This window comes from Mauremys mutica, chromosome 13 (genome assembly GCF_020497125.1).
Source record: "Mauremys mutica isolate MM-2020 ecotype Southern chromosome 13, ASM2049712v1, whole genome shotgun sequence".
NCBI lineage: Eukaryota > Metazoa > Chordata > Testudines > Geoemydidae > Mauremys > Mauremys mutica.
This window is the reverse complement of record NC_059084.1, coordinates 42,601,711-42,623,660: the sequence shown is the minus strand read 5'-3', so window position 1 is coordinate 42,623,660 and position 21,950 is coordinate 42,601,711. Positions and strand designations below refer to the sequence as shown.

General features: G+C 44.2%; 1 protein-coding gene and 1 pseudogene across 1 annotated transcript; both read left to right on the top strand.

Annotated features, from left to right (window-relative positions):
• Window positions 1–215: 215 nt before the first annotated feature.
• Window positions 216–1,150, top strand: LOC123348635 (annotated as a pseudogene).
• An 18,825-nt stretch (window positions 1,151–19,975) lies between these two features.
• LOC123348018 (olfactory receptor 14C36-like) lies at window positions 19,976–20,911 on the top strand. Its single transcript, XM_044985244.1, has one exon. The coding sequence runs from the start codon at window positions 19,976–19,978 to the stop codon at window positions 20,909–20,911; it is 936 nt and encodes a 311-aa protein (XP_044841179.1).
• The last annotated feature ends 1,039 nt before the right edge of the window (window positions 20,912–21,950 follow it).

Here is a 21,950-nt window from a genome sequence, read left to right as displayed (position 1 = left end):
CTGATGCAGCTCCATTGACCTTAAGGGAACTGCACCAATTTAAATTCATGTGAAAACTCACCACTCCTAGTTAATAGCAGTGACCAATGCTGTGTATTGTTGACACACACATCATATTGTTGCGGGAAATCAGGGCCACTCCCTCTGTCACTGTAATTCCCCCACTGTTTTTGTCCTTTCCTCTGCAGCCATCACACAATGAACTGAGAAAGAAAATGTCCAACCAAACCACCCTGACCGAGTTCCTTCTCCTGGGATTCTCTGATGTTCGAGAGCTGCAGATTTTGCACTTTGTGGTGTTCCTGGTGATTTACCTGACAGCCTTGATGGGGAATCTTCTCATCATCACAGCCGTAGCCCTCAACACCCATCTTCAAACCCCCATGTATTTCTTCCTGGTGAATCTGTCCATCCTAGACTTCGGCTCCATCTCCGTTACCATCCCCAAATCCATGGCCAATCTCTCATGAACACCAGGATGATTTATTATCCTGGATGTGTCACCCAAGTCTTTCTCTTTATCCTCTTCGCTGCAACTGATCTTGCCTTGCTCACCATCATGGCATACGACCGATATGTCGCCATCTGCCAACCACTGCACTATGAGAGCATAATGAACAGGAGAGCTTGTGTCCAAATGGCAGCCAGTGCTTGGATTACTGGTATTGTCTACTCTGCCCTGCACACTGGCAACACCTTCAGGTTACCCTTCTGCCAGTCCAATGTCATCAAACAGTTTTTCTGTGAAATCCCCCAACTACTCAAGCTCACCTGCTCTGACTCATACCTAAGTGAAGTTGGGGTTATTGCCTTAGGTGTGTTTTTAGCGTTAAACTGCTTTGTTTTTATAATTGTGTCTTATGTTCAGATCTTCAAAATTGTGCTGAGAATCCCTTCTGAGGAGGGCCGGCATAAAGCCTTCTCCACCTGCCTTCCTCACCTCACTGTGGTCTCTTTGTTCCTTTTCACTGGCATCTTTGCCTACCTGAAACCCACCTCCAGCTCAGCATCAGGTCTGGACCTTTTGGTGGGTGTTCTCTATTCCCTGGTGCCTCCAGTGATGAATCCGATCATCTACAGCATGAGGAACAAGGAGATCAAAGCTGCATTGAAGAAACTGATTGTGAGGAGGTTATTCACCAAGAGTTAAAATGTCCATCCCTGCAATTTGACTGTGATTTCATTCTGAGTCTCTTTGTAGATATAATCAACAGATGACAAAATTGTCTCTTTGAGAACATAGGGTGGAATCTCTTTATGAAATCACAAAATCTGGACTAGCTTCACTGAAGTCAAACGAGTTAGTATAAGATTCCACCAGTGTACATAAGATCAGAATCTATCTACGTAGGCACCTAACTATCTATCATAGGGATTTATAGGGCTCCTGTAGCCTGGGATATGAGAGTTTTGGCTTGTGTGTTTGCTTGTTTCTTTTTCATTTTGTTTGATTTTGTCGATTCATTGGTTGACTTGTTTCTTTGTTTCAGGTGGCTTTTTTGGGGGAGGGAGGAACTTGGGAGAGTGGAGTATGTTTGAGTAAATGGTGGTATCCATTTGTTTTGTCATCTATTCAAGCTGTCAATGTCATAATCACCTTGATAGAGTTTTCTCAGAGACCTGAAGTTTTGCTTTTCCCATTGATGAAGAATTGAAAAAAAGTTTCTGCAGGTGTCTGTTCAAGTGATGATTTTAATGCTGATGGGATTTTATTGTGTCATGCATGATGTGTTAGGGCACCTAGAGCCTTATATGACTGTATGCATTATTTTTATTTATTTAAATTTATTAAAATAAATAAATACTGTATTGTTCTTCCTATGGTGGAAAGGTATTTGGAAGAGAAAGGTATTAAAATGGTTCCTAAAGACAAACTAAGTCTGAATAATAAAGCCAAAATTGATTCCACCAAACTACTGCAGTGATCCATCTGGAAGTGCTCATATTTTCTCTTATGTAATGCTTTGTTCCTACTGTGATAAATAAATACCGGTAATACATTTCAAGGTGAAGACGATTATTCACTCAACATACTACTGGTTTGTATGTTTCAGCACCCGTGGGAAGAACTGCAGGCCCCAAACGCAGTTGGAGAAATCACGGTTGGGACTGAGTTTGAGAGATGGAGAATCACATGATTCCACTCTAAGACAGGGATAGGCACAAAACTTAGACCAGAGAGTTTGACGCAAGAGACCAACGTGGGGAGAAGAGGTTGAGCTAACCTTTTAATCATAACAATTGGGATATAGCCATTCACTTCAACGTTTAGCTTTGTATGGAGCCATTCGTCTCTCATTCACACAAGTATCCAAATGTGTCTAGATCTCCAAAGCTGATTGCTGTTATTATTATTAATTAATATTTATTAAACCATGTTTGTTCATGGTTGTGTATATTACATATACAATAGATAAAATAAGATCATGTAAATAGATAGAGAGAGAGATAGATTAGATAGATCATGAAAAATCAATGCCAATTTATCGTGCCTCTTTTTCTGTCTATGACTGTTGATGTCCAACTCATGATTTTCCTGTGACTATTTATTATTTGTTGTTATTTCTTTGAATATTTCTTACTCCATTACTCTTTTACAAGAACTTCATTACTTGCACTGCCTGGGAGCTTTGAGCCATTTTAAAGTAATACATTATAACATGCTCCATTTCTTTGCCTGATTGGATACAATGAGTTATCTTAAAAACAAAGCTACTCAGTTGGGCTAAATCATAGTTGTGATGGGTTGGATCACAGATACTCCCTTGGGAGCTGCCACCCGATGTGCCAAAACTACCTCTACCCCGCCTTCCCTGCCAGCTCAGGGCCCCAGCACCCTGTCCTGCCAGAGCCAGATACTCCCGTCTGCTCCAACAAAGACCCAGGGGCTGAATTACTTGCCCCAAAGCTGCAGGTTTACCTGAAAGCAGCTAACAGAAGTGTTCCTGTCTTTAACACTCAGACGTCCAACTCCCAACGGGGTCTAAACCCAAATATATCAGTTTCATAAATTGTTCGCCCTCTACAACACTGATAGAGATTTATGCACAGTTGTTTCCTCCCCCAGGTATTAATACATACTCTGATTTTATTAAATACAGAAAGTAGGATTTCAGTGGTTCCCTGTAGTAACAGACAGAACAAAGTAAGTTACAGAGCAAAATAAAATAAAATGTGCAATTCTTTGGCTAATCAAACTGAATACAGATATGAGCCTCACCAGTTCCAGAATGCTCCCTTTTATAGACTAACTTTTAGCCTGGGTCCAGCAATCACTCACACCTCTTGTAGTCAGTGCCCTTTGTTCTGGTTGCTTCCACGTATCCTGGGGGGTGAGGAGGTTTTTCCGTTGATACAGGACCTCCCTGGATCACCACAAATTTTCAAATATAATGGCCAATAGCTCTACAATCACATTCGCCATCTCCTTTAGCACCCTTGGATGCAGCACATCTGGCTTCATGTGCTCATGCAGCTTTTCGAAATGGTCCTGAACCTCTCCTTTCTCCGCAGAGGGCTGGTCACCTCCTCTCCATTCTGTGCTCCCAGGTTCCTATGCACTTTTGCCTACCCTTCAAATTCTTCCCTGTTTGTGCGGAGCAGGTCAAGAAGAACTCTGCCCTAGTTGGTTCCTCCAGAACTTGCAGCAGGAAAGTTTACCTTCACTTTTCTGTCCTGAATTTTGAATGCCCAAAGCTCATGTGTATTTGATACTGGAGTCTGTGTTCTGCCCATTACTAAGAAAGGAGCCATTGGTAATACCCAGATGAAGTTTCCAAAGCACTCAATATTGGGAAGGTTTTGGATCTCTCTCTAATTGTCCAGGCTTATATGTTCAAAGCCTCTTAGGGGATTTCAGACACTCACGGATAGATTCACAAAAGGACTTGGGTGCCACAATATCAAAGGTTTTTAGATGCCAAAAAGGATTTTCAAAAGGACTGAGGTACTGAAAACTCATAGTTTTCAAGGGTGTTGAGTACCTAGCAGCTTTTGGAAATCCCACAAGGCACCCAAAAACATTTAGAAAGTTGGCCATTTTGTGTTGCAGCTCTGAATATCTCACAACTTAATCTTTGGGCACCTAGAAAATCACCGGGATTTGCAAACCCTGAATTAGGTGCCCAGGCTCCTGTGAATGAAGAGGGAGAGACAGACACTGAAGAATGGGATCCAGCTAAGCCAGTATGCTTTGTAGGGAGGCACCTAACTAAACTATGGGAGATGCTGATCAGACAGGTGTGTGCTAAGCCACACCCTCTAACAGGTACTTAACTGCAAGTCTACACTTAAAACTCTGCATCGGCATAGGTGCCCCGATGCAGCACTTTAGTGCTGAAGTGAAGATGCTTCTACAATGACAGGAGAGCTTCTTCCATTGGCGTAGTTAATCCACTTTCCCAAGCAGCAGTAGCTATGTTGGCAGAAAAAGTGGTTCCTGTCAACATAGCACTGTCCACAAGTGGGGCTGAGTCATTCAGGGGTGTAGATTTTTCACCATCCATCTGCCCTGGACCTCAAAAAAAGTTTCGGAGTTCTTCCAACCCCCCCAGCAGCTTTCACACACATCCTCTGCCGCCCAAAGCTCCGCCTAGATTGTGGTGACTTTAGGCATCTAGTTTAACCCTTTCAAGGACAATGTAGCTGCAAAACAGGGAATACAGGCTGAGCTAAAGGATTTCTTAAATTCAGTAACTTTACTTTTAAAGCTCTTGTGTCTTAGATATTATTTGACCAGAACAGTGTCCTGAGATGTCCCCTCCCTTGCTCTTGTCTCACCCCTTCTGAGAAAAGGAAATCCATCAGTGTTTCCACCTGGGCAGAGTCTAACTTCCTCTCAGCAAGTCCTTCTTACTTCTGGCCACGGTCAGCCCCTCCTTGCACAGAACAGAACCCCGCTGTTCAATAGGCCCCCATCTCTGTGCCATGGGTTCACACTGTGAAGTGCTCTTGTTCTATTGTTTGGCCTACCTAATAATACTTTTACACTTCACTTGCAGAGGTAGCAATACTGAGTTTAGCCCCTAATCTTTGGCCACAACTTCTTTGGCTTTAAAATGTTGATGTCAATGGAACTTCTCTGATTTGGCGCTAGTACAGATAACACGGGAAATTTTACCCTTACATCTCTGTCACACTGACTTTCTCTAGGGTGACATTAGATAAAACTGAGTCTTCATTTCCAAGCCATTGTCCAAATCCTGATCTCTTTGAAGTGAAAGGCTAAACCCCAGTGACTACACTGGGATCCAGATGTGGCCTCGTATTACAAGTCAGATATTCTTTGGGAAACAACAGGAATCCTTCCTCATCAAAATAGCCTCTTCCAACCTAGCAAGATATAACTTGTAGTTATTTTTAAAACTACTACTACTACTACTACTAATAATAATAATAATAAAGACACTAGGCCATTTAGCATATAATCAATAATACAGTAAAATCCCAGAAGTCTGACATAAATTCAACGAAATTCAGCTGCACAGAAACCTCTTTTCCACCCCTTGATCATTATGTAAAGCGAAACTGTGGCTCACTAGGAAAAGTCTGTCAAAGTAATCCTAGACTATCAGGGTTGGAAGGGACCTCAGGAGGTATCTAGCCCAACCCCTGCTCAAAGCAGGACCAATTCCCAACTAAATCATCCCAGCCAGGGCTTTGTGAAGCCTGAAAGGAGATTCCACCACCTCCCTAGGTAACCCATTCCAGTGCTTCACCACCCTCCTACTGAAAAAGTTTTTCCTAATATCCAACCTTAACCTCCCCCACTGCAACTTGAAATCATGACTCCTTGTTCTGTCATCTTCTACCACTGAGAGCAGTCTAGATCCATCCTCTTTGAAATTCTCTTTCAGGTAGCTGAAATCAGCTATCAAATCCCCCCTCATTCTTCTGTTCTGCAGACTAAACAATCCCAGTTCCCTCAGCCTCTCCTCATAAGTCATGTGCCCCAGCCCCCTACTCACTTCTGTTGCCCCCCATAGGATTCTTTCCAATTTGTCCACATCCTTCTGGTAGTGTGGGGCCCAAAGCTGGGCAGAGTTCTCCAGATGAGGCCTCACCAATGTCAAATAGAGGTAAATCATATACCGTTATCTGTTAGACTGAAGAGTTAAAAAAAACTAGTCATTCAGATCTGGTTTTAGCAGATGATACTTTAGCTTTGGAGCTGGCCGAGGATCCTAACAGCAGTTTCATTAAAACTTTTGAAATTTCAAACTTTTTTTTTGCAATTTTTAATCATACATTTTAAAATATTGATGAAAACATTCTCAGACACTGGGATCCTGGCTGGGAATACTAGCAATGTGCTTTGCATAGCCACAGGAATGGCTTTAAAAAGACAGAAACAAGTGACCCATAGTCACTTTGGCTGAGATTTTAAAAGCCAACTCTAGGAGGTGAATGCCCAACCCCCATTCAATTTACTGGTAATTTGGCATCCCAGTCCCCTAGAGACCCAGGAAAATCTCAGCCTTTGTAGTTGGAATCATGTATTTAAAGTCTTTCTATCAGCCCCATAGCTGCAGTATGTGAGAATCTCAAGATATTTAAAGTAGTTGTCTTAATACTGTCCAGTGAGTTAAGGAAGTAGCATTATTCCCATTGGGATGGCAAACTGAAGCACAGAGAGGTTAAGGGCAGGCTTCTAAAGATGGTCAGACCCCTGAAATGTTAACAGGTGCCCAGTGGGATTTTCAGTAGTGCTCAGCTGCCTTAAGAAGGCCGAACACCTTTAAAAACGTGCTGTAAGTGACTCCTGTAAGGCTAGACAGGGCACGTGTGACAGTACAGGGAATGAAACCTGCATCTCAGCAGTGGCAGGCTGCTATACTAAGGACTCGATCATCCTTCCTCATCTGCTGAGAGGATAGGACTGATACTGATTGACCCAGCACATGCTGGGCCCTTAGCAACATTCCTGATGTCTCACTTAGTGCTCTGTGTGAAGCTGATTTACGTGACTATCTTGTGCCAGGTGTATGAGTTTTGGCTGTAATTCTTTTGAAACAAGTAGCTGTTGTGTACCTCATAGCACACAGCCGTTGAGCATCCTTGGCCATCTAAATACCAGGCACAACTTCCACTGGCAAGTGGCAGGTGCTGTTTGGAGGGACAGTGTCCAACAGGGAAGTGGGGCAGAGTGACTCAGTACCAGGCCAGTCAAACACAGGATGCAAATGGAGGAGCAAGGAACTGAATGCTGGTTTGCCAAGTCCCAGCCTAGTGCTCTAACCTTTGGGCCAACTTTCCCCACTAAGGAGAAGACTTTAACTGAAGCCATGAAATATCTGCTGCTTTGGGGCAGGGATGGTAATGGGAATTTGCTTCCCAGGTCTGTGCAATGGCTGCAGAGTGTAAATTCACCAAGACCAGTGGAGTCAGGGGATAGAAGCTGCAATAAGAATCCTCCATGTAAAGCTGGCCTGCATAGAGAGTCACATCCTTTCCCTCTCTGTATTCTGTAGCAGGAGAAGTCGAGCCCAGTTGCCTCCACCTGGCTGTGCTTGTTTGCCAGCATTTGTTTAATATGGGACAATTGTTCAAATACATCAGGATTTTAATTGGCAACTGGATCCTCAGTTACTGAGATGTTCTGTGCATTTTAGGAATTAGGGCCAGGTTTTTTAAAGATATTTAAAAGCAGCAAAGAATCCTGTGGCACCTTATAGACTAACAGACGTTTTGCAGCATGAGCTTTCGTGGGTGAATACCCACTTCTTCAGATGCAAGTAGTGGAAATTTCCAGGGGCAGGTATATATATATATATAGATAGATAGATAGATAGATAGATAGATAGATAGATATAGATATATATGCAAGCAAGAAGCAAGCTAGAGATAATGAGGTTAGTTCAATCAGGGAGGATGAGGCCCTGTTCTAGCAGTAGAGGTGTGAAAACCAAGGGAGGAGAAACTGGTTCTGTAGTTGGCAAGCCATTCACAGTCTTTCTTTAATCCTGAGCTGATGGTGTCAAATTTGCAGATGAACTGAAGCTCAGCAGTTTCTCTTTGAAGTCTGGTCCTTAAGTTTTTTTGCTGTAGGATGGCCACCTTAAGATCTGCTATTGTGTGGCCAGGGAGGTTGAAGTGTTCTCCTGCAGGTATTTGTATATTGCCATTCCTAATATTTGATTTGTGTCCATTTATCCTTTTCCTTAGAGATTGTCCAGTTTGGCTGATGTACATAGCAGAGGGGCATTGCTGGCATATGATGGCGTATATTACATTGGTGGACGTGCAGGTGAATGAACTGGTGATGGTGTGGCTGATCTGGTTAGGTCCTGTGATGGTGTCACTGGTGTAGATATGTGGGCAGAGTTGGCATCGAGGTTTGTTGCATGGATTGGTTCCTGAGCTAGAGTTACTATCGTGCGGTGTGCAGTTACTGGTGAGAATATGCTTCAGGTTGGCAGGTTGTCTGTGGGCGAGGACTGGCCTGCCACCCAAGGCCTGTGAAAGTGTGGGATCATTGTCCAGGATGGGTTGTAGATCCCTGATGATGCGTTGGAGGGGTTTTAGCTGCGGACTGTATGTGATGGCCAGTGGAGTCCTGTTGGTTTCTTTCTTGGGTTTGTCTTGCAGTAGGAGGCTTCTGGGTACACGTCTGGCTCTGTTGATCTGTTTCCTTATTTCCTCGTGCGGGTACTGTAGTTTTGAGAATGCTTGGTGGAGATTTTGTAGGTGTTGGTCTCTGTCTGAGGGGTTAGAGCAGATGCGGTTGTACCTCAGTGCTTGGCCGTAGACAATGGATCTTGTGGTGTGCCCGGGATGGAAGCTGGAGGCATGAAGGTAGGCATAGCGGTCGGTAGGTTTTCGGTATAGGGTGGTGTTAATGTGACCATCACTTATTTGCACCGTGGTGTGTACAAGGTGGACCTCCCGTGTAGATTGGTCCAGGCTGAGGTTGATGGTGGGGTGGAAGCTGTTGAAATCTTGGTGGAATTTTTCCAGAGTCTCCTTCCCATGGGTCCAGATGATGAAGATGTCATCAATGTAGCATAGGTAGAAAAGGGGGGTGAGTGGATGGGAGCTGAGGAAGCGTTCTTCCAGGTCGGCCATAAAAATATTGGCATATTGCGGGGCCATGCGGGTGCCCATAGCGATGTCACTGATCTGGAGATATATATTGTCATCAAATATGAAATAGTTGTGTGTGAGGATAAAGGCACAGAGCTCAGCAACCAGTTGTGCTGTGGCATCATCAGGGATACTGTTCCTGACAGCTTGTATTCCATCTGTGTGAGGGATGTTTGTGAAGAGAGCCTCTACATCCATGGAGGATAGGATGGTGTTTTCTGGAAGGTCACAAATGCATTGTAGTTTCCTTAAGGCGCCACAGGATTCTTTGCTGCTTTTACAGATCCAGACTAACACGGCTACCCCTCTGATACTTAAGATATTTAGACACCCAAAGATGCACACAGGAGCCCAGTGGAGATGTCATAAGTGCCTAACTTCCATAGATTTCAATGTTTGGTTGCAGAGGTGCTTTTGAAACCCCACTAAACACCTATCTGCATCATCTGGAACCTAAATACCTTTACAAATCTGGCTTTTATTGACTAAGATTAATGCTCCCTGGTGGAGTTCAATGTTCAGCTGCTTGTACTGGGAATTGGGTCCCTGACTCCTCTAACCAGCTTTGGAAATCTTAGCCTGGAAGCCCGACATACCTCAGTCTAAGGGTAAATTGTTCCAAGTTATCTTCATGATTTAAGAGCCCAGGTCCCATATCCTAACATTTGCCACCCGAGCTCAGACCCAGGAGAGTCAGTTGGACTTTAGATCCCGCACTGCAACATCCACACTGATAATCTTAATGTGCTACCTTGCACCAAGCTTCAGTGTACATATATCCTTAGGAGCCTAATTCTCATTGAACGTTCATGGTCTACACTGCTTGTTCTCAGCACTGCTGAGTTTAGCCCTAGATTTTAAAGGAGTGGATGTCTGACACCCTTAGGCTGCTTTGAAAAACTGGGCATTCGGTGCCAATCTTTACCCTGATTTCACAGACGGGTCTGGGATCAGTCACTGGCGCTCAGTCCCTTCCATTAGACCTAAAGTGGGATTTTCAAAAATTTAAAAGGGCCAGATTTTCAAAAGTATTTATGCACCTAAAGATGCAGGTAGCAGAAATACCTTCCATTGATTTCAACAAGAATTAGGTGTCTAACCTCCTTAGGTGTTTCTGAAAATTCCACTAGGCACCTATCTGCCTTTTTCAATGCCTAAGTACTTTTAAAAACTTGGCCTTTAGGCACTTTTGAAAATGCATCTAAATTAGTGTGACCAGATCACCCAAGTCAAATATCGGGACGCGGGGGGGCGGGGCGGGGGCAGAGCAAAAAAAAAAAAAAATCCCCCACCCCCGATTCCTCCTCCCTCCGCAAGCGCTGGAGGGAGACCCGGGAGACTCAGGGGAGCGCGGGGCTGGGGTGAGTGTGAGTCCAGCCTGGCCCCGAGCAGGCAGGACTCAGGCGTGGTACCTGGAGGGAGAGTACGGAGTGGCCTGCGGGGCCAGGCAGCGGCTGTTCTCCCCACCTGGGCAGCAGGAATCGGGAGCAGCCGCTGCTGCAGCTCCCATTGCCGCGGGGGAGGAAGCGGCCGCTGGCCAAGCTCGGCAGCTGCGGCTCTGGCGCCCACGAACCCCCCGAGCCCGGGCCTGCTGCGGGGACCCAGCGCGCACGCTGCGCATACCCAGCTCCTGGACACTCGCGTCTGGGCTGGCTGCCCAGCTGGTGCAATCCTGCGGGTGGCCTCGGAGTGGGGGCAGCAGGCCCCAGCCCCCCGCATCCCGCTCGGGTCCTGCAGGGGAACGAACGGGACTGGGTTGCCGATGCCTCCGCCACAGGATTGCACCAGCCGGGCAGCCAGCCCAGACGCGACTGGCCAGGGGCTGAGCGCAGTGTGCGCGCTGCCCCGCAGCAGGCCCGGGCTCAGGGGGTTCGGGCCCGGGCACCAAAGCCGCAGCCGCTGAGCGCCACGTGCTTGGCCACTTCCTCCCCCCACAGCAGTGGGAGCTGCAGCAGCGGCTGCTCCCGAGTCCCCTGCCCAGGTGGGGAGAACAGCCGCCACCTAGCCCCACGGGCCGCCCCCCTACTCTCCCTCCAGGTACCGCGCCCGAGTCCTGCCTGCTCGGGGCCAGGCCAGACTCACACTGACCCCGGCCCCGCACTCCCCTGAGTCTCCTGGGCATGGCATGCTTGGAAAGAGGCGGGGATTTGGGGAGGGAGACAGTGGGGCAGCGAGGGGGCGGGGATGGGGGCGAGGATTTGGGGAAGGATCCAATGGGGGAAGGAGGGGGCGGAGTCGGGGCAGGGGAGGGTGCGAGCCCTTCGGGCTCCGGAGCCTTTGCTTGTTTGTCCAGTGTCCCGACCTAACATTGGTCGGGACGCGGGACAAACAAGCAAATATCGGGACAGTCCCGATAAAATCGGGACGTCTGGTCACCCTAATCTAAATACCTTTGTGAATCCCATCCTAGGTCCCTAAAACACAATGATTTTGTTGTAAATTAGACACCTAGGCTCTTTTGAAAATCCCACTAGGCACCTAAAGATCTTTAACAATCTGGCTCTTCTGTAAGTCCCAGCATTAATTCCAAAGGAAAAGGAGAAAAAAAAAGTCATTGACAGATTGAAGTCATGGTGGATAAAGAGAAATTCAGTGTTAAGTTAGAACTTAAAAAGAAACCCAGTATTTGAAAGAATTAAAATGATCAGTTCCAAAGAGCCAAACAACCTTAACCCTCCCCCTTTGGCTTCATTCTGAAATAATGAAACATGCATTCTGGGAGAGTCTTACGCCTTGTATACCTAAAATGGAGGTCAGCCTAGCTACATCATTCAGAGCTGTGAAAGTGGTCATGCTCTGTGTGACATAGTTAGATCAACCTAACCCCCACTATAGCCACACCATGGTTGATGGAAGAATTCTTCTATCAATGTAGATACCGAGTCTCAAGAGGGTACATTTACTACAGTGATGGAAAATCCCTTTCTTTGACTGTAGTAAGCATCTACACTGCAGTGGCATAGCTTGTAGTGTAGACACAGCCTCACTCATCCATCTAAAGGGGATTTATTTCTCATGGTTCATGCACTCCACTGTGCTTTACTCTTTATTGGACAGTGATTTTGTTGACTCTGTCTAGGAAATACATTATACATAGATGAAGACATGCATCAATAAGTTCTGATTAGTGAGAATGACGGACGGTATACACAACATCCTCACCCATTCCATGTGCCACAAGTTATACAAATGCTTCTAGATTCAGTGCTAGCATCTCTGCACACACAAACCTCCTAGCACTGTTGAATTTACATACGGTTAGAGTATAGGAATCATCTGATGATTTTACTTTGAGTAGAGATCTCTGACTATGACCAACACGAGAGAGAAAGGTGAAAGGAATGCAGCAATGTGTAATTTCTTAAAGTGCCTAGGATTACGTCTCCTTTCTGAGTTTCCAGGAGCAGTCGACTTCACAGTGGTGGTGGAAAGAAGGGAATTCCTAAAGAAAAAACGACAACAAGAAACAAAAACATTGCCAAGCAGGAGTTAAGACTGACAGTTGTTACCAGTAATTGGAGAATAGTAAACAAAAAAGCAAGTGAACATATTTTTCAGAAGTTGTTTCTGGATCAAAATTTTCAAAACAGTTCGGGAAGGTGGTGCCTCTGTTATAAACTGAAGCTTAGTGGTTCGCAGATTTACCTATGGGGTGGGACAACTGGGTTTGATTTCCCTTTTTCCCTAATACAGGGAAAGGGTTTGAATTTAGGTCTTCCATAACAGAGGAGCATGGTCTGGGTTATGGGATATTGGGGTCTGGGGTTTACTCAGTCTCCACTCTTGAAGCTCTGCTATTTTGTGTAAATACTTAAAGATAGACTGGAGAAAGGATTTGATTTTGAGTATCCCCATGACGACCTTAACCACCCGGCTACAGAATCATTCTCACCAGTTTTCTGTCACAAATACTAAGAATCACTATGAAGTGCCATTATGAAAGACAATGGGCCTGGGACGCTACCGCCCAGTAGTTCATACACTCACCTAGCATGTGAGCCACCACAAATAGGGGGTCATAGGTACCTAATTAACCATCTACACTTTTCCACTGAAGTTACACTATTGTTTTTTTTTGTGTGTGCTTTCCCAATCAGAAAGGGAATTCCTAAGCAAAATAATGCACAAAACAAAAACTTTGTTAAGGTTGTGAGTGGTTACCAGTAATTTAACAGCAAGAACGTCAAGGAGTTCATCATTCTCATCAATGTCCTGCCTGCAGGTATAGTTTATATATATAAGTATAACCCTAAACAGAACAGGAGAATCTCACCAGCCCAACGACAGAATTTATTCTGGGGGCATCTCTTAGAGCACTGAGCTCTAGCACTTCCTCTTTCTGGTCTTCTTCCTAGTCTATGGGACTACATGCCTTGGGAACCTCATCATCATCATCATCACCAACGTGATCGCTGACCCTCACATCCACACACCCATATACCTCCTGTTGGCCAACTTGGCTTTCCTGGACCTCAGTTAGTCCTCGGTGACTGCCCCCAAGATGCTAAAGGACCTCTTGTACCAGCACAAAACCATCTCATTCAATGGGTGTCTGACCCAGATGTTCTTCTTCCACTTCATCGGGGGCACTGTGGTCTTCTTCCTAGTAGTGATGGCGTCTGATCGGTATGTGGCCATTTATAAGCCATTGCACTACCTGGCTATCACGAACAGAAGTATGTGCATGCGGCTGGGGGCAAGGTCATGGCTGGGTGGCTTTGTCCATTCTATTATCCAGTTTGCCCTGATCATCCAACTGCCCTTCTGCGCACCCAACACACTAGACGGTTTCTAATGCGATGTCCTCATAGTCATCAAAATAGTCTTCATATGCCTTTTGTCTTCATCTATGACCAGCATAGTGGACAAGGCAGTGTCTATGCTGTACACAGTGCTCACTCCAATGCTGAACCCAATGATCTACACCCTGAGGAACACTGAGTTGAAAAGCACCATTAAGAGGTTAATGGGAAGGTTCCTGTGCTCAAGGAGGAAAGCAAACTTCTAACAGATTTGTTTTGCAGGCCAGCTGTGTGTTTTGCCTCTCTAAAACCTTCCAAGCTTTCTTAGGTATCTAAATGCTCAAATTTTCAAGGGATTTAGGCATGTTTAATCCCTGAGGCAGCTTTGAGATTCTAAACCTTCAATCTGAAATTATAGTTATTTTAATTTCAGGAGAAGACCCATATGAAGGAACCTGATTATAGTCTTTATGAGAGGGGTGGGCAAACCTTTTGGCCCAAGGGCCACATTGGGGTTGTGAAATGGTATGGAGGGATGGGAAGCGAAACCTGTGCCTCCCCAAGCAGCCTGGCCCCCGCCCCCTCCAACTTCTCACACCCTGACTGCTCCCCTCAGAACCCCCCCATCCAACCCACCCTGATCCTTGTCCCCTGACTGATGGGGGAGGCGGGACAGAAGGGGTGGGGCTTTAAGAACTTAGGTTTATTTTTATCACTTAGATAGTTAGAGGGGTATAAAACAAAGAATCAAAATCACAGTCCTCCTGTGTATGGGCCTTCACTCACGAGGATAGTACTAGGCCTGGTTCTTAGGCTAAGGCCTTTGGCTAAGCAGCAGAAGCAGCCATAAGCTGGGAAGGTACGGTCACATCCTCAGAGTCCAAACTAGATGACTTCCTGAGGTCCCTTCTAATCTTATGGTTAGTTTCATAGCATCATGTCTGGGAAGAAATCACTTCTCAAGAGCTACAAAGAGTCCTCTGGAACCTTATAGACTAACAGCATAAGCTTTCATGGGTGAATACCCACTTCATTAGATCCAGAATAACACCCCTCTGAATCTTCTCAATAGTTGTGGTTGTGATACCCTCATTTCTAATTAGGGTAGTGGGATATAATTGGTTAGAGAATTATGTTACAATCTGTTAGGATTGGTTAGATAGATTTCAGTAAAATGTTTGGTTAAGGTATAGCTGAGAATATTGCAATATAAATTAGGCACAAACAGGAAGTAAGTTGTGATTCCAAAATAAGGAAAAAGGAACCTGGATTTAAACTTGCTGGAAGTTCAACCCAATAGACATCAAATTGTTTGCACCTTCAGACTTCAGGTATTGTTGTTCTCTGTTCACACAAGGACAAGGGAAGTGGGAGGGTGAAGGAGTAAGCCCTCTAAGAGTTCCCTTAACTGATCTTTTCACACCCTTTCACATCTTTTTTCTCTCTGACCCCCAGAACCCCAAGAAAGGGTGGGATACTATTTAAGAGATGATGCAAAAGATCAGCTTAATTTCACATTTCTGTTGTCTTTTAATGTAATTTGGAGTGTTTGTATCTTTACTAAATGTTCTAATAAAATTGTTTAATGTTTTCATGTGCCCTCAGTGCATCATCATTTTACATATCGGGGTTCCTAACCAGACAATTAGATAATCAGACCTTCTGTATCTCGCAGGTCATTAAATGACCTCTATGTTAACTCCACCTCCCAGAATCTACAGAAAGCTTGAGACAATAGGTCTGAGAAGGAAAACTGCTTTGGGTTTGACTGATGCACCTACAACTGCCTGAATGTGCAGAGACCCTGAACCAGTCACAAAGATAACTACATAAGGTTGAGGGGCAGGCTGCTGCTCCAGGATTGCTCTCACCATTGGTGGACAGATGGGACAATTTGGGGAGATAGAACCCAGTTTTTTACAAACACGGCATCACTTCTCCCCACTCTCTCTGGGGTGATTCTAAGGTGGCCCTCCTCCAGCCGGAGTAGGTCCTTCCTCTGGCTGGGTGTCTCAAACTGGGCATTTTTCTGGTCTCTCATCTCTCACCATCACTGTCATTTTACCTTTGGGCCCCAGACCTAGTGTCTATATATTTAGCAGCCAATTTACCAACAAGGAGCACATCTCACAGATTTCTCTCTATGAACTATAATCTCAAGATTTTAGAATATTTTATCAGCAAAGAGTCCTGTGGCACCTTATGCATGTGACGAAGTGGGTATTCACCCACGAGCGCTTATGATCCAAAACATCTGTTAGTCTATAAGGTACCACAGGACTCTTTGCTGCTTTTACAGATCCAGACTAACACGGCTACCCCTTTGATACAGAATATTTTATGGTAATTAAAATGGGATAGAGTTTCTAAGCAATGAGAATCTAATATACTGGAACAAACATAAAACCAGGCATCATGGTACAGATACTGAGTTCACATCAACTGAAATAGCTCCATACCACTATGCCAATTTACAGCATCCAGAGATCTGGTCTCATTGACTCTAACTGCATTATGGCAGTTTTACGCAAGGTTTGTGTGGGGGTGGTATGTGGATTTTACTCCTTAACACCAATGGAGCTACAATTGATTTACACCAGATGAGGATCTGACCCTTCGTCATTGTTCAGTCTCTCTGTCATACCTACAATCAGTGTGAAATAAACATTTTTAAGATGTCATATAGCATTGCATCTTCAGCCTAATGAGTCTTTTATTTTAGTGATGTTTGGAGAAAGAAACCATATAATTGTTAAGAAAGAAAGAAAGAAAGAAAGAAAGAAAGAAAGAAAGAAAGAAAGAAAGAAAGAAAGAAAGAAAGAAAGAAAGAAAGTGGGTCCATTCATCCATTTTAGAAATTGAAAATCAGATTCAGAAAATCAAAGCAACACTGAATTCCTCCAAAGTTCTCTCCCCAGTAGGAAAGAAATGCTCCTTAGACATTGAAAGTTCCATTCTTGAATTGCATTCCACTGGGGCAAAGAGTTAAGAATGTGCAGACTGGTTATCTTTTGTCTCCTCTTCAGATTCCCAGGCAAAGCGTATGTATTTGAAACTGAAGAATGGGCCAGATTACCAGCTGGTGTAAATCCCCAGTAGCTCCACTGGAGTTAATGAGGCCTAATTCCCCACGCTGGTGAAAACTACATAGTTCATCTGCATCTCATCGCCAGCTAGTTTAAATCAAAGTTGCTGTGTGGAAATCAAAGGGTCACATCTCCACTTGGCGTAAACAGCCCTACTACTCAGAACTCAATGGAACTGTATCAATTAATAATAGTTTAGGCCTTAGCTAGGAGCTTTTAGTGTTTGCCTCTGCCTGCTTCCTAGTGACCAACATCAAGCAGCCAGGGCAGCCGGAGCCGTGGCTCCCTGTGGTGGCTGCATCCCAAGAGCTGCTGATGAAATGCAGAGAAAAACATCTCTGCTCTCCAAGAGCTGTTTATGTGGCATTATTGAAGGAACAGTCTATTCCAGGCCAGCTGGGGATCTGGTGCCACTAGATTCTGAGATATTGTAGGTCACATGTCTGTGCTTCATATACCTATTTTATTCTGCAGTCTCCTTGGGATGCCACTTGTCATTCAGCCCTATCTTGTTCCTGGCCAAGAGTCCTTCCAGGGATGCTGCCATCATATGAGATTCAGGGTGGGCCATTTCCTCCTCTGGGGATTAGGTTTGGTTAGGGCTGGTTATCAGGGTGGTTTCATCCCAAGGTGAGATTAGAGCTGCACTTACATCTCTGGGGACCAGATTCAGCTATTTAACCCCAGGGCAGGTACATCCTGGGCTGTGACGATATCTGAATTCTACATAACCCAGGATCAGCTCTAGAGTTGGGAGGGCTTTCAGTCCCCCATCCTATTTAGTAATTCATCTCTCAACCAAGTCTGTCCCAGGAGGGGAGCAAGGAGTGGTCATCTGTGGAGTAGGTCCCTGACTGTCCGGAACTGCAGAGACCCAGCCTCTGAGGGAATATGGTGACGGGGCAGGGAAACAGCTGCTGGATAACACAGTGGTGGGGGCATTATTGAGCGATAGAGAAACAGACAATGACCGAGAATCCTGACAGTGGACTATCAAATGCTTCTCAGGCTGGGAAACATTCCACATTCCACAAAGACCAACACTGTAAGTTTGCTATTTCAGTTAATAGATTTGGGTTTTAATATACTGGAGATAATATTATATTAGAACTATGAATTACATTGAAACTGTAAGTCTTTTACAATCATTTAATAAACATCTAGAGCTTATTTTTCTAAGAAATCGTGGAAACCAAAGCAGTTTTTTACTTTTGTGTATCGAGAACCAAACAATTGCTGTTAAAAACTGCAGAAATCTGGGAAAAAATCATTGTTTCTTTGAAAAAATACAAGTTTTGATTTTGCCAATACATATATTGTTTTTTATAAATAGCAAAGACTTCGTAGGAAAATGTTTTCAATAGAAAATCCAGTTTTCCTTTGGAATAATTTAAATGGACTGGAAACTTAGAATGAAAACAAAAAGATTGGAAACAGATTGAAAATTTAGCCCAGATTGGAAATCTATAATTAAGCCAGCATGCTAACATTAATATTCTCCAATAACACCACAATTACAAACCAATTCGCTCTATTGGAATCAGGTTTAATTGCTGTTTCATACTGTTACTTGCAGGATGGTAAAACTGTATAGAGAGCAAAGTTGATACCCACAGAATATGCGTTATACATGTAGGCACCTTTAGACTTAGGCAGAGACAGCTAAAGCCCCCAGCCAAAGCCACCCTGCCCAGGAAACAATAGTTGACTTTTCATAGAAATTTTGAAAACCAAAACTTTTTTTCTTTTTGTTCATTGAGAACCAGACAAATTTCAGGTAAACTGCTTAAAACAGAAACATTGTCACTGATTTAAAAATAAAAATGTTTGGACTTTTCCAGTACATAGATTGTTTTTCAAGAATAGCAGAGACTTCCTTGGAGCATGTATCAGTTTAAAATCTAGTTTTCCTTTGAAATAATTTAAACTGAAAATGTCTGAATTCACCAGATTGAACATGTAGATTTCAAGGGGGGTAGGAACACTGATATAGTCCAATAATTGTACAATTTGAACCCAGTCACTCTATTGCAACTGTGTTTATTTCTGTTTCAAAGGGACACTTGTTGAATGGTAAAACTTAGTAAACAGCAAAGTTGGCAGGAAACATCATGGGTATTAAAGAGAGAGAACAGTGAATTGAAGTCCCCAGCCAAAGCCTGTCTCTCTTATCCCTGCCCAAGGACATAGACCATGTCAATGGGATTAGAACTGAGATATTCTGCTCTAGTGCCATATCCGCTGTCCCACAGTGCTTCCCGCTAAACACAAATGCTGTAAACGGGGACAGTGAACATAGATATAATAAGACACAGCTCATCCCCCACAGAACTCAAAGTCCAAGAAGACAAGACAGAGAAATGGATGGAGGGGAAACAGAGGCACAGGGAGGGGAAGTGACTGGACCAAGGTCACAGAGCAGGTCAGCAGCAGAGCCAAGAACAGAACCCAAGTCTCCTAATGGCCACTGACCCCCAGACCCATAAAGTGACAAAGGCAAATGACACAGCAGAGAGGTAGCAGAGCGATGCTGCTAGCCCATCGGTACACAGAGATGGAAATGCAGTCAGGATCTGGTGTCATAAATCAATACATTTTCAGGCAGCCGGCCATCTACGTGGCGTTGCAGTGAAATCGTTACAGGCGAGCTGTCATACACAATGCCAAGTCCATCTCGTATTTCCACGAAAAGAGGATAACAGGCAGTGTTGCCCAAGTCCAGAGACTGCTGCTTGTAGCAGTAGGGGATCCCTCTTGGCTAGAATTGTTACATTGAGATTGTTCTTTGCTCCATCCTTCACACAGTATTTTATTAAATTGCATCCTGAGCCGGATCTTCAGATGGTGCAAACTGCTGCAGCTTCATTGACTTTAAGGGAGCTTCGTCAATTTACATTCATGCGAAAAGTCACCACTGCTAGCAAATAGCAGTGATGAATACTGTGCATTGTTGACACTCATTTCATATTGCTTTAGGAAATCAGGGCCACTCCCTCTGTTACTGTAATTCTCCCACTGTCTTTCTCCTTCCCTCCACAGCCATCACACAATGAACTGAGAAAGAAAATGTCCAACCAAACCACCCTGAATGAGTTCCTTCTTCTGGGATTCTCTGATGTTCGGGAGCTGCAGATTTTGCATTTTGTGGTGTTCTTGCTGATTTACCTGGCAGCCCTGATGGGAAATCTTCTCATCATCACAGCCGTAGCCCTCAACCCCCATCTTCAAACCCCCATGTACTTCTTCCTGGTGAATCTGTCCATCCTAGATTTTGGCTCCATCTCTGTTACCATCCCCAAGTCCATGGCCAACTCCCTCATGAACACCAGGGTGATTTCTTATCCTGGATGTGTCACCCAAGTCTTTCTCTTTCTCCTCTTCGCTGCAACTGATCTTGCCTTACTCACCATCATGGCATACGACCGATATGTCGCCATCTGCCAACCACTGTACTATGAGAGAGTGATGAACAGGAGAGCTTGTGTCCAGATGGCATCCAGTGCCTGGATTACTGGTATTGCCTACTCTGCCCTGCACACTGGCAACACCTTCAGGTTACCCTTCTGCCAGTCTGATGACATCAACCAGTTCTTCTGTGAAATCCCCCAACTACTCAAGCTCACCTGTTCTGATTTGTACCTCAGTGAAGTTTGGGGTATTGCCTTAGGTGTGTTTTTAGCGTTAAACTGCTTTGTTTTTATAATTGTGTCTTATGTTCAGATCTTCAAAACAGTGCTGAGAATCCCCTCTGAGCAGGGCCGGCATAAAGCCTTCTCCACCTGCCTGCCTCACCTCACTGTGGTCTCTTTGATGGTTTTCACTTGCATCTTTGCCTACTTGAAACCTACCTCCAGCTCAGCATCAGGTCTGGGCCTTGTGGTGGGTGTTCTCTATTCCCTGGTTCCTCCGGTGATGAATCCCATCATCTACAGCATGAGGAACAAGGAAATCAAAGCTGCATTGAAGAAACTGGTTGTGTGGAGTTTATTCACCAAGAATTAAAATGTCCATCACTGCAACTTGACTTTATTTTCATTCTGAGTTTCTTTGTAGATATAATCAACTGATGACAAAATTGTTTCTTGGAGAGCATAGGGTGCAATATGTTGATGAAATCATGAAATCTGGACTAGCTTCACTGAAGTCAAATGAGTTAGAATAAGATTACACCGGTGTACATAAGATCAGAATCTATCTACATATGCACCTATCTATCTATCATAGGGATTTATAGGGCTCCTGTAGCCTGGGATATGAGAGTTTTGGCATGTGTGTTTGCTTGTTTCGTTTCCATTTTTTTTATTTTGTTGATTCATTCATTGAGTTGGTTCTTTGTTTCATGTGGCTTTTTGGGGGGGAGGGAGGGGCTTGGGAGGGTGGAGTATGTTTGACTAAATGGTGGTATCCATTTATTTGGTCACCTATTCAAGGTGTCAATGTCCGAATCACCTTGATGGGGTTTTCTGAGTGACTTCAAGTTTTGCTATCTCCATTGATAAAGAGTTGAAAAAAAGTTTCTGCCGGTGTCTAAGTGATGATTTTAATGCTGATGGGATTTTATTGTGTCACATATGATGTGTTAGGGCACCTAGAGCCTTATATAACTGTATGTATTATTGTTATTTATTTAAATTTTTTAAAATAAATAAATACTGTATTGTTCTTCCTATGGTGGAAAGGTTTTAAAATGGTTCCTAAACTAGGTCTGAATAATAAGGCTAAATTTTGATTCCACAAAACTACTGCAGTGATCCATCTGGAAGTGCTCATATTTTCTCTTATGTTGTGCTTTGTTCCTATTGTGGTAAATAAATTACACTTTGCATGTTGAAGACGTCTAGTCACTCAACTTACTACTGGTCACAGCTCCTGTTAGAAGAATGCAGGTACCAAACACAGTTGAAGAAATCACGGTTGGGACCCAGTTTGAGAGATGGAGAATCACAAGATTTCACCCTAAGACAGGGATAGGCACAAAGCTTAGACCAGAGAGTTTGAAGTAAGAGATCAGAGCGGGGAGAAGAGGTTGAGCTAACCTTTT